The sequence below is a fragment of the Puma concolor genome, chromosome B3 (assembly GCF_028749965.1).
Source record: "Puma concolor isolate L17-30 chromosome B3, mPumCon1.1.hap2, whole genome shotgun sequence".
NCBI classification, from domain to species: domain Eukaryota; kingdom Metazoa; phylum Chordata; class Mammalia; order Carnivora; family Felidae; genus Puma; species Puma concolor.
Genome location: NC_141672.1, coordinates 148,712,675 through 148,725,716, shown reverse-complemented (window position 1 = coordinate 148,725,716; position 13,042 = coordinate 148,712,675). Strand labels below are relative to the sequence as shown.

Genomic DNA, 13,042 nt, shown 5'->3' with positions numbered 1-13,042 from the left:
TTTTTCCTACTGAAAACAGTACAGAAATACAGAGTACGTTGACCGACTCAATACTGAACCAGCCCTGCCTTCTCAGCGTAATGACGTACCGTTCTTTTTATGTAATTCTGGATTCAATCTGGAATGTTCTGTATCTATGAGATCTGGTGGGAGAGATGCTTTGCCTGTTTTGGGTGCTAGAATGACACTGGCCTCCAGGAGGAGGGGGGACATGCCCCCTCCCCGTTCGACGTGGGTTCCATTCTCCGCAGGGGCGTCATGGGGGGGCTTTACTGTGACCTCAGCGTCTAACTCCCACTGAGCAACGTGAGCGGGGCTCTGTGCTGGGTGCCCCGTACGGACCTCTCACTGGACCCCCCGACACCTGTATGCTCCTCCGCCGGCCCCTGCTGACGATCAGGTCGGCGCTCTGGAGGCCTTAGGAATTGATCAGGCTGCTGCTGTTCGGAGCAGATCAGTGAGACCTGGAAGGCGAGTGCCTGTCAGCCTGGTGCCCGCTGCCGACCGGGGGGCACAGGGCCTGCAGGGACCTTCTGGCACCGGGAGAGGAGGGGGCTCCTTCCTTCCCGTCTGTTCTCAGGTAAAGGCACCCGGCCTGATCCGTGCAGTCATTAAATGATAAAAATATAAAACCATAGGATACTTTTTTCAAACAACTTCTGAACAAAGGTTGCGAGCTGATGCCAATACTCTTGACGGAAGATTCCAGGCTAAACGGGCGCCGTTAAAGACAGGGGAAGTGTGACAAAATCACGGGAAGGTGAAGGAAGTACCAAAGCACACCCTTCTCTCAGTGATTGTGATGAACGCTCACCAAAGACTTGCAATCTGGGCCAAAACCGCGAGAGACACGGATGTAACGACGCCTCCAGGCCCGGCTGACCCGTGGGCTGCAGACCCACTTTGTGCGACTTCTCTGATAAACACGGTCCGGCCACAAAGGTATTTTCTCTTCCTGGTGACGTTCCCAACACTGTCGTCTTTTCTCTAGCTTGTTCGTTGTGAGAATACGATATGTGATACGTGTGGAGTACAAAATACACGTAGATAGACTACTTTTCCAGCAAGAATTCGGGTCAATGGCAGCCTCCTAGTAGTTAAGATTCGGGGAGTCCAAAGTCATATGAGGATTTCGAGGTGTGCGCCCCAACCCCCCCGAGTTGTTCGGGGAGGTCACCTGGGGCCTCCCAGAGCCTCCAGGACAGCGAGCCACCCGCAGTTACATGAAGCTCCCCGCCGCAGCGTGGCCCGTGACCCACGGCACCTGTCACCCTGCTGGAGAGGCAGCTCCCTGGGCTCCACCCCAGACCTCGAGATGGAGACGCGCAGGCGCTCAAGGCGCGTGTCCACGGACCGTGCCGTGCTGCCCGGGACACCTGGCAAGCCACCGCGCCTGAAAGATCCAGCTGTAGTTTCTGCAGCGTTACCGATTTCACAAAAAGATAGTAACTGATTTTCTCTGTCTCAAGAAACGAATAGAAGCATTTGCGCAATGCTTAAAACTCGTGTTCAACATTACCAGGTTCAAAAGCAACCTCGTGAGGCCCAGTGGCTCGGTTTCTGGAAGGTCTTAGGAGGCTGAAGTCTGTTCCCCTCCCGGATGGTCTCTTTCCCGCCCCCGCTGTGGTGCTGCGGCCACATCCTCGGCCTCAGGCCCACCCACTCCAGTGACTCTGGGCCTCTCCAGCTGGACCTCTGACCCCTATCTGCGTCTCTCTGTCAACCGTGGCCGCCCCACGGGCCCTGTGCCCCCGGGGACCCCGGGTCCTGACCTCCCGTGGAGGGCCGGTTTCGGCCAGTGACACGGCTGCGCCGGGCATATTTCGGGCGGGTCACAGCTGTATGAACATCTAGGGGCCACACGGTGACCCGCTGTAATTCCTGGGGGGGGGGGGCGGTAATCACTTATAAACTGCGGTCTGTTTTTTTTCCCGTTTTTATCCCGTTTACTCAACTTTACTACCCACTGAGAAGCGCATCTAAACCATTTCTCGAGAAACTCCCCCGACCACGCGGTTGACGGCAGAAGAGCCGCTGCTGGCTCGCCCCCGGGCGCCGCCAGCCCCACGCGGGCGCCAGAGTCCCCTTCCGGGAGAGACGGCCGCTGGCACGGAGCCCGGCCTCCAGGCGGTTACGGCCGCGTCTGGAGGCCGATTCGAAACGCGCTCGGTGGCCGCTCTGCCGACGTCTGCGCGGGACGATTCTTAGCCGAGGGCCCGGCGGGCGCCGTGGGGAGGCGTCCGGCGCCCCGGCAGGTGCCCGCTCGATGCCGACAGCACCCCGCCCCCAGGCTCTGTCGATCAGAGGCGTCTCCGGACGCGACGTCCCGGCGGCGCGCACCCGCCCGCCCGCGCCCACGCTTTTCGGGGCAACTTCCGCCCCCGGTGACGGTGACGGGCTGACGGCGGCTCAGGGGACCTCCGCCTCCGGGCCGCCTCACCTGTTCAGGAAGATGCTGCTGACGTCGTCGTGCGTGATGGGCGGCTTCTTGGAGCTGGCGGCCATGCGCAGAGGCCGCAGGAAGTTGTTGACCAGGATGTGCAGCTGCTGAACGTACTCGGCCTCGGCCTCCAGCATGCTGAACACCACCTGGTTCCGCTTTCGCATGCTGTCGGCGTGCGGCGAGCGGATGTAGTCCTGGATGATGGTCTTCCACTTGCGCCTGCACAGCCAGCCGCGCAGGAAGCTCTGGACCTGGGGAGCGGCGGGGGTGGGGGGGGGGCGTCAGGGGGGGTCAGCCGCGAGGGCCCCGGTGGGGGGGGTTGGGGGTGCTTTGCCGCCAGGGACCCGGCGTGGGGGGAGGCTCTTCCGCGAGGGTCCGGGGGGGGGGCGGTGTTGGGGTCCGTCGGGGGGGGGGGGGCTCGACCGCGAGGGCCCCAGGGCAGGGGGGCTCCAGGGGGGGGCAAGGCAGGGTCGGTGCCTCCTCTCGCTGCCTCCTCCGCGGTGGAGTGTGCAGGGAGGTAAGCTGGGACCAGGGCCTGGCCTGCCCGCGAGACCCTGGGTGAGTCTCCGGGTCCCGTAAGCTGCTTTCCCATCCGCGTGAAGGGGCTAAGGAGGGGGCGCCTGGACTCCACCTGTTGCCCCACCAGCTTTGCTGGAAATGTAGGTGCCAGGCCCCGCCCCGACCTCTGCATGTTCCCCAGACCCCCAGCTCGCCTCAGAGGTGGGGGACGTGTGGCCCTGAGTCTCTGTCACGGGAGGGGCTGGGGGTAGATGCCTGCCAGGCCGTGCTGGGCCTCCCTCATTCCTCACCTTGTCCAACAACTGGCCTAGAAGCCTAGAAGCCTCAATTAACGCTCATTGGGATAGAGGGCGATTGGCAAATTGAACAGAATGTGGCAAATTGGTTAATCTGGTGCTTGGGGCCTCAGCAGGGCCTGCCTGGAGCCCTCCTCTGGCCTCTGCGGCGAGACTGGCACAGATACTTGGCGGGCGTGTAGTTGGGCCACTGGGCGCAGCCGCTTTGGCAAGAGCTTGGGAGAGGACCTTGACTCATGGCCACGGAGACCACTGTTTTCCGACGCACCTGCCTCCAGGCCAGGCACCACCCGGCTCCTGCCGCAGGGTTGGGGACCTGGGGACCGCCTGCTGGGGGCCGGGCACAGGTGCTCATCAGAACCTCAGTGGAAAGGTGTGCGGACAGTCAGGATGTGGATGTGTGGCTGGGGGGCGTCTGCCCTGGAGAGGCAGCCGGCCCTGAGTCTGGACCGCCCCCTTCTAGACTCGGAGGCTCTCTCCACGAGGGAGGGGCCCGCCTGAGGCTCCAGGAGGGTGGAGATAGATAGAGGGAGGGAGGGGGATTTCAGCAGGCACAGAGAGATGTTCCACCCAGAATGCTTCTCCAAACGGGCAGAGAAACCCAGGGGAGCCCCAGCAAAGGGGAGCCCTGCCTGGTGGGGCTCGGCTCAGACCTGGTGGCAAAGCCCAGTGCCTGAGGGGGCCTGGCAGGTCCCGCCGACGACGCAGGAGGCCAGCTGGTGGGGACTAATGGGGCTTGTGTGGGCAGCAGTGTGTCCCGGGGACAGAGGAGGTGGCTCTGGAGCTTGGAGGCTGGGGTTTCAATGTCACCCGCAAGCAGCTGTGTAACTTGGGCAAGTGGCTTTGCCTCTCTGCGCCTCAGCTGCCCCCCATGTGAAATGCGGATGATGGCAAAACCCTAGAGGGCTCTGCGTGAAGGGTCTGACGCATAGAAAATGCTTAATGAATGTTGGCCACTTCTATTTTTGAGAAACAAAATCCAGATCGTTTAGCTTCTAAAGCACTGGCAACAAACTAAAAAGAAAAAAGACCCCCACGCCGTGTGGGTTGAAGACCCCAAACACACACACTTCCCCCTGCACCTGCCCCCACTGCTGCCCCAGGCTGTTGGTTGGCACCCTGCCCCCTGCACCTGCTCCCATGGCTGCCCCAGGCTGCTGGGTCAGTACCCAGAGCCACTGGGCGGGTCCCCATGCCATCTGGGCTCCCACAGATCACAGCAGCAGGGTCAGCTTTGGGGCCCCGTGGACTTCCAATCTGGGGTGCGCCGGGGACCAAAGCCATGAGGAGAAGGCTCTGCATGGGGAGGGGACTGTGGCCTTAGGAGGCTGTCCCGCGTTGTGGGAGAAGCTCCTGGCCGACAGCCTCTAGGCCTGGGTTCCCGTCCCGGCCCCCCACCCACTCCCTCCGCTCTGGAACCTGCCCTCCCCACCTATAAATAGAGTGCATCCAGTCCAAGGCCGGGGCCGAGCAGGGGGTGGCCGGCCCCGGGGGTGGAAAGACAGTCGGTGACAGTGCCCACCCCGGGCAGGGCCGGGAAGCTCTCAAAAGAGGACAGCACACACCTTCTTAATCTTCTTGATGTCACTGTCCTCGTCGTTGGGGGTGACAGTCTGGGTGGACTGGACGCGCTCGTTGTCCCTGAGCAGAGTCGCGATCTGTAGAGACGAGGGCGCGGTGGTGAGTGGGGGCCCCGCCCCACCAAGGGCTCCTGTCCCCGGCTCTGGGTGCGGCTGCCCACCCGCACACCCAGGCCCCAGCTCCTGGTGAGAGGCCCCCGCGCTCTCCGGACGGCGGGTACCCCAGTGCAATGTGGCAGCTTTGGCCTCAATCTGTGATTCTCCTCCCCACCAGCCCCTTCATTTCTGCATTTTTGTTGTGGCAAAACAGCATAGAACAACTATTTAAACCAGTTTCAGGTGCAGAGGTCACTGGCACGAAGCACAGTGTGCCGCCGTCCCCACCGCCCATCTGCAGGACTTTCCACCTTCCCACACTGAAACCCTGACCCTATTAAACCATGTTTCCCTCTCCTCTGGCCCCACCGTCTAGGTCCTGTCTTCCGTGAACTTGACTCCTCTAGGGACCTCCTGTCACGAGTGGAAGTGGAACCCTACAGAACTTTTGTGTCTGGCTTAGTCCGCCTGCTGCGACGTCGTCAGGGTTCGTCCGCGCTGCAGCAGGGGTCAGCAGACCCCTTCCTTCTCCTTCTCCTTCCTCTTTAAGGCTGGATAGGGTTCCGTGCTGTCTGCACACCGCACTTGGCAATGCACTCACGCGTAAGCGGACGCTTGGGTGGTCCCCTTAGTTTTTCCGACAAAACCCTGCTGCCGTCAGAGAAAAGCAGGTGGCGGAGGCAAAGCCGCTGGCTGTCCCCTCCCCTGGGCAGCCCTGAAGCACTTCTCCAACCGGAAGCCTCTGTGGAAACTGCCGGCCTGGAAACACAGGACAGCCCCGCGGAAGGAACGTCTGAGCTGCCCTAAAAGCCTCCATCCGGCCGATTTGGGGATCGTGCGTCAGCACCTCCATCCGGCCGGCCGATGTCAGCAGAGCTGCAAGAACAGAACCGAGGGGCGGGGCCCGGGACAGGGGGTGCCTCGGGGACCCAGCCCCTCCAGCCTCCTTCCCGCCACTCCGGGGCGCCTTTCACGGGGGCTGTGGACCCCCATTCAAGAGCTGGCATCCCCCGTGTCTGCCTGCCACTCTCATCAGAGCGCTCCCGGCGCTCAGCACACGCCTGCGGGCTACGTCCACACGAGGGAATCGGACCGGCAGCCACCAAACAAACCGCAGGCACAGGAACGCAGGGCAGCCGCGCAGGGGAACCTACAAACGCTCCGGGCCACAGCGCCCTCTGCAGGGCGTGTGGCTCTGTCCCGTCGAGGCCGCAAGCCGCGCCGCGGGATGAATGGGCTCTCACAACTGAGCACTTTTGGAGCAAAACGGAGCAGTCACCCCCTCTCCACGCCCCGGTTGCTAAAATTACCCCAGCCTCTGCTTGCGGAGTGGCTGAAAATATCCGAGGAGCATTCCGGCCGGCGCGGACCCTTCTTCCTCTCGTTCCCCCTCCCCCCAGCCCTCCCGGCTTGTTTTCAGCTCTCTGCAAACATCTGCACGTTGGCAGAGGCGGACTCTTTGATCCATACGCCAGAGGGCTGAGGACACACGCACGCGCACACGCACGCACCCACAGGCTCTTAGCTCAGAAACGTGGGGATGCCCGGTCAACACCCCCACCTCTGGCCCGACATTATCGCTTCTCAGCGGCCGTCTGCACACGGTACCCTTTTCTCTGTACAGTGGTGACGTGCGTCTGCGTGTCTGCACGCACGCGTGTAAGTAGCCTGTTCTTAAAACTGATGGTGCTCTTCTGGGAGAGACGCTTTCCAGGACGGCTCCTCGGCAGGGGCCAGGGTGAAAAATGGACGCAATTAGGTCAGGCGCTGTGTCGCTGCACAGGCGGCACTGGAAAGCCCTGGGGGGCGGACTCTGGGGAGCCACGAGCCCAGGGACCCCACAGAGGTCTTGGGCGGTGGCTTCTCCCTGCCAGGAGCTGGCGGCCCCAGTGGGCCCACAGAGGCAGCCTTTCTCCCCACCGGGCAGGTCCCTCTGGGGATGGCTTGGTGGGCACCCAGGGCCTGCTCGGCTGACCCTCGTCAGCGATGGCCACAGAGAGCTGGCACCTTGGCTCCTACCCCAACCTGCTGGCTCGCACCCCGCTCTGGCCCGGCCGGGCTCACGCTCCCAGGGCGTCTCGCTCGCCCTGCCCACTTGCGACCCTGCAGCCTGGCTTGCTCGGCCCATCGGGGGCAATCCCTCGCTTGCCACACACTCTGGGGCCCTGAGCATCGGCGCCCGCCCCACCGCGCCCCCAAGACGGGGTCTTTGGTGCAGAAGGCACTTAGCGCGGCAACTGACGGCGGAATTGGCCCACGGTGTTGCTTTTTGCTAAACAGCCAAGGTTTTGCTAACGATTTCTGTATTTCTTGCTTTTCAAACAGCTGCCGCACAGCCCAGCTCTCTTCCCCTCTCGACTCCCTCTGGCCTCTTCTAAGCCACACAGGCATCCATCTTGGTCCTCCCGGGCCAAGCCCATCAGCACATCCTGGGGACGTCTCTGTGCTGGGCTCTGGTGAGACACAGCTGGAAGTGGATGAGTCAGATCCCCCTGGGGGCTCCCAGCCTAACAAGGGGGTCAGACGCCCCCAGAGGTCACTCACTGTCCGACAAGACAAGGTGAGAATGGAGGCGTGCAGCTCCTGCAGTCGGGGGGGGGGGGTCTCACCAGGGAAATAGCAAGGGGCCATCCAAAAGAGGTTTTGAAGGACAAATCGAAGTCCGACAGGAGGGCGATGGGACGGAGCCCGTCCAGCAGAGGGGGCGGTGTGAACAAGGGCACGGGGCAGCAGGGGAGGCGAGGAGCGAGCCTGCAGGCAGGGAGGTGGGCCCTGTGCGGGGAGGGGTCACACGGCACTGTCCTTCTCCCCCAGAGCGGTGTCCTCGCCGACCCGTCTCACGTGGTGGGGGTCCACCTCAAAGTCTGTTTGCAAGACTGGTTCCGAACGAACCCCTGAACCAAAGATCTCAGCGGTTTCTTCCAGAGTCAGACTCCAGGATCCTGAGTGCTCCGGGCCTATAACTGAGTGCTCCAGGCTAGTAAAATATGGCGACAGCCTCCAAACTCCTACCCTGCCCTGTAGGCCCTACGTTAGCGCTCCAAATTCACTTCCAACCATAAATGGAGGGAAGACAGCTACCGAAGCAAGGAAACGGAGCCAAGCTGAGCATCCCAGAGATGCCCCTCTGTCGTAGAAGGTCCTCAGAGCTCTGTGGCCTGACAGGTGCTCCGGGGAGCCCAGAGACCCAGCAGAGGTACACAGCACGGCGCACAGCTCTGTCTGGGCCTGATCTGCAGGGAAACACGGCTGCGGGGCTGGAGGGGGGAGTGCACACGCGCCATGGGGCGGGCGACGGGCTTGGTAGCTGCAGGGGAGAGGTGGGTGAGAGACCCCCGTGACCGGAAGGGCAGAGGTTGTGAGGGCAGCCGTGTCTTCTACCTGTTTGGGAGCGGTTTTCGATGGCCGTGGAAGCCCCCCCCCCGCCCCGCCGCTGTGTCCAACCTTTTGCACAGTCTGTTCCGTATTTTGCACACCAGCTGCATCAGGGTTTGGGGACCGAAGGGGGAAGCAGTCGGGCAGTCGTTAGACTCTGGGTCTCCTGCTCGACGGCGCAGGACTGGGCTTCTCGGTCCTCTGCCACCCGACGGCGGGCGTGGTCCTGTGATGCGCCTCTGTCCCTGGAAGTGTGAGGTGTTCCCCTTCGCACGCGTGAGCCCGGGGCCCGTGGGCCGTGGCCCCGACTCTGGTGAGAGCGCGGGAGCAGGGCCCACGCTGGACCCTGGGTGCGTGAGGGAGCAGTGCTCGCCGCTTGAAGCCCCCGCGATGAGGGGTTGTGGCCGCCGAGGTACTGGGGCCACCCCGACAGGGGTGCGTGGCGGCCACTGAGGGCTGCCTTCGGGCCGCTGCTGTGGGCAGGGGAGCCGGCTGGAACCAAGAGGTGGCCAGGAGAAGGCGAGGCCCTGCAGGCCCTCGGGACGTGCGAGACAGGGCGCCGGGGTTTGTTTGGCCGTGGGAGGTCAGGGGGACCGTGGAGGCTTGGGGCCACGCCGGCGACACCGTGGTGGGCGAACGTACACCCTTCCTGCAGGCCCGGCTCCTCAGGAGGAGGAAGTTCCCGGCAGACGCAGGCCAGGGGTCCGGAACCAGGAAGAGCCAAGTCCGAGCCGGGACTCCATCACTCGGGTGACCTTGGAGCCACCTTGGCCAAGTCCCTTCCTCTTCTGTGGGCTCAGCGTCTTCAGATCCCTCCAGCTCTCAAGTTCCGAGGTCTGTCTTCCTCCCCGGGGGGTCACTCATCACTCGCTCGGCTTCTCGGTGCCTCCGGCCTCCCTCACGGCCTACTTCCTGCAAACAGGCTGCATCCCCCTGGCCTGCAGGACGTGTGCGTGAGACACAGAGAGACCACAGCCTGAGAGCTTTACCAGGACGGCCTTTCTTTCAAAGTCCCTTCAGAAGAATGTTCTGCCCCAGAAAACTAGGGGGCAAAGGAAGCTCTGCTCCAAATTCGCACCATGTGGGGCCTCTGCTGCCTCTGACACACACACACACACACACACACACACACACACACACACACACGCACACACAACTGACCTGCTTGCTGCTCCCCAGCCACAGAGGGGACCCCGCCCTTTGCACCCTCGCCTTCTCTGGTGTGCAAATCCTTCTAACACCATATGAAACATGGACCCATACTCTCTCTAGATGTAAAATAACTCACTTTCTGCCTGGTTCACACCGCAAGCTCTATCACAATGCCGATTTCATGGTACCACAGTTAGACCTCAGGGGTGGACACTTCCATACCTCCAGGGCCCAGCAGAGTGTGACGCACATTTTTTCGCTGAGCACCTACTATGTGCCAGGTGTGAGGGAGAGTGACAAAAGACAGCCTGGCCCTACAAGTCCCCAGTAGGTTGGGTGTGGGGATGTCGGGGAGCAGGGGTGGTGAGCCAGGGGGTCCCTGGGAGGAGGTGCTGGACTGGGGGTGTTCCCTGGGAGGGGGTGCTGGACTGGGGGTGTTCCCTGGGAGGGGGTGCTGGACTGGGGGTGTTCCCTGGGAGGGGGTGCTGGCCTGGGGGTGTTCCCTGGGAGGGGGTGCTGGACTGGGGGTGTTCCCTGGGAGGGGGTGCTGGACTGGGAGTGATCCCTGGGAGGTGGTGCTGGACTGGGAGTGATCCCTGGGAGGGGGTGCTGGACTGGGGGTGTTCCCTGGAAGGGGGTGCTGGACTAGGGGAGTTCCCTGGGAGGGGGTGCTGGACTGGGGGTGTTCCCTGGGAGGGGTGCTGGACTGGGGGAGTTCCCTGGGAGGGGGTGCTGGACTGGAGTGTTCCCTGGGAGGGGTGCTGGACTGGGGGGTTCCCTTGAAGGGGGTGCTGGACTGGGGGTGTTCCCTGGGAGGGGGTGCTGGACTGGGAGTGATCCCTGGGAGGTGGTGCTGGACTGGGAGTGATCCCTGGGAGGTGGTGCTGGACTGGGAGTGATCCCTGGGAGGGGGTGCTGGACTGGGGGAGTTCCCTGGGAGGGGGTGCTGGACTAGGGGGTGTTCCCTGGAAGGGGGTGCTGGACTGGGGGAGTTCCCTGGGAGGGGTGCTGGACTGGGGGGTTCCCTGGAAGGGGGTGCTGGACTGGGGGAGTTCCCTGGGAGGGGGTGCTGGACTGGGGGTGTTCCCTGGGAGGGGTGCTGGACTGGGGGGTTCCCTGGAAGGGGGTGCTGGACTGGGGGAGTTCCCTGGGAGGGGGTGCTGGACTAGGGGGTGTTCCCTGGGAGGGGGTGCTGGACTGGGGGTGTTCCCTGGGAGGGGGTGCTGGACTGGGGGAGTTCCCTGGGAGGGGTGCTGGACTGGGGGGTTCCCTGGAAGGGGGTGCTGGACTGGGGGAGTTCCCTGGGAGGGGGTGCTGGACTGGGGGTGTTCCCTGGGAGGGGGTGCTGGACTAGGGGGTGTTCCCTGGGAGGGGGTGCTGGACTGGGGGTGACCCCGGGGGGTGCTGGACTGTGGGGTTCCTGGGAGGGGGTGCTGGACTGGGGGGTTCCCTTGAAGGGGGTGCTGGACTGGGGGTATTCCCTGGGAGGGGGTGCTGGACTGGGAGTGATCCCTGGGAGGTGGTGCTGGACAGGGGGTGTTCCCTGGGAGGGGGTGCTGGACTGGGGGAGTTCCCTGGGAGGGGGTGCTGGACTAGGGGGTGTTCCCTGGGAGGGGGTGCTGGACTGGGGGTGTTCCCTGGGAGGGGGTGCTGGACTGGGAGTGATCCCTGGGAAGCGGTGCTGGACAGGGGGTGTTCCCTGGGAGGGGGTGCTGGACTAGGGGGTGTTCCCTGGGAGGGGGTGCTGGACTGGGTAGGGTTCCATGAGGCAGGGCAGGTGGGATGACAGGGCCATTCCAACAGGAGCACCAGCATGTGCCGTGGCCAAGAGGTGCCAGAGTCCTGGTTGACCGGAAAGGGGGCCTGGGGGAAGAGCCGAGGCCACAGCCGTGGTCAGGTGGCTGCAGGCACATTTCAGTGAGTGAGTGAGTGGCACCTGGACACCCCTGCTTGTGAATCTAGTGACATTGGACTGGGGCCAGGCCTCTGGTTCCTCACAGGGTGAAGCCCCAATTCGGGGATGTGTGCCAGGCTGGGGAGCTCCCGGGAGTGGCCTCCAGGGTGCAGCCAATCCCAGATCGAACCAGGTGCTGAGACACAGGACCAGCTCCTATCCCAGAGCCATGTGGGAAGGGGCTCTGGGTAGGGTGGACACACTGGCAAGTGGACAGGCGGCCCTGGGCCCTGGTCCCAGCTATGTGAGCTCAGGCACGTGACTTCTCTCTGCACCTGGTTCCTTGAGTGGCTGGTCACGGAGGGACTGAGAAGGCGCCTCTGCAGGTGCCTGGTGCAGGATGGGAAGAGGAATACTGAACCTGAAACTTCGTTGAATTTCAACTTCCAAGGGCACCGGACAGCTTGGCCGCCGAGCACCAAGGCGGAAGTGGTGACCTTCAGCCTGTGAACTTCCCAGGCAGAGCTGGCTTCGCGGGCACACGGTGGGACCCGTGCAGCTGCCATCTTGAAATTCTTAGTAATTTCCTTCTGGAATCTGTGCTTTATGGTGACATCAGATGGGACAGTGCAGCACACCCCAGGTGCTTGGGGCCTCGGCTCACGTGTGTTCCTGCCTCCCCGGGACGGGTTCTCAGCTGCCCCCTCCCCACAGCCTGGCACCCTGGGACCCATGACCATGGCTACCCTGTGCCCTGGAGGCAATGGGTGGCAGGAGCAGGGGAGACTGGAGACCCTGTGCCACCTGCAGGGGCCTGGGTGCAGGTGCAGAGGGCGTGGCCCATGGTGTCTCAGGGAGACAGCAGCCAGTGCACCAGGTGGGTGACCCCCTAATCTGGGAACATAGTGCATCACGGTGCAGAGGCTGGGGGAGGTGGAGGCTGAAGTTGGGGGTCACCTGGGTTGGGGTGGTGGGCCGTGGGACGGGGGCGGACTCCCCCAGCCCTAGCCACGGCCTTGCTTATTTCCTTTGCACTGGGCCCTGGAAATTATGTAGCGGATTCTGGCTGCGAGAGTCTGTGTGTTCACGTCCCCTCCTCCGCTCCGAGTCCGCGGCTCTTGTGCGACGGGGCCAGACGGTTCCAAGTGTGCTGTGGGGTGAGGGATCAGATCCTTCTGGGGTGGGCAGACGGCTGGCAGGGTGTCTAAGGGCCGAGAGCGTCTCCCACGCTTTCACGCAAGAGGGGCTTGGTTGGGAGGCTGTGGGAGTGCAGGTTCCGATGCTGGAGGCCCCGGTTCCGCGTTTCTGACGAGAAACTGCTTCGCAGACGACGCTCGGGATCCAAGCCTAGTGGGCTCAGTCCAGCAGCGGCGCTGCCTCCAGACGGCTGCCCGACGACCCCGTGAGAGTGCTCCCCGCAACGGACAGGGGAAGGGGCTGCTGTGGTGCCGACACGGGAGCGCACGCTCCGATGACCGGGCCCGCGCCCCCGCCGAGTGCTCGGCGTGGTCCTCGGCATAGTACCCCCAACGCACTCGTGACCTCGCACCATCCGCACAACCTCGCCGGGTGCTGGCGAAAAGCCCACCTTACAGATGAAGACACTGAGGCACAGAGCCTAGGGCGCCTGCTCCAGTTGCCCGTCTTCAGTGGCAGAGGTGGGATCCGAACCCCGATCCGGCCACGC

General features: G+C 63.4%; 1 protein-coding gene across 2 annotated transcripts in view; it reads right to left on the bottom strand.

The window, feature by feature from the left end:
* RASGRF1 (Ras protein specific guanine nucleotide releasing factor 1) overlaps positions 1-13,042 on the bottom strand; it is a 98,424-nt gene that overhangs the window by 53,050 nt on the left and 32,332 nt on the right. For both annotated transcript variants that reach the window (XM_086711767.1, XM_086711766.1), the window contains exons 4-5: positions 4,824-4,916; positions 2,441-2,694 (exon numbers count right to left, since the gene is read on the bottom strand). In XM_086711767.1, the coding sequence (XP_086567893.1) occupies positions 2,441-2,694; positions 4,824-4,916 (347 nt within the window). The remainder of the gene's footprint in view (positions 1-2,440; positions 2,695-4,823; positions 4,917-13,042) is intronic.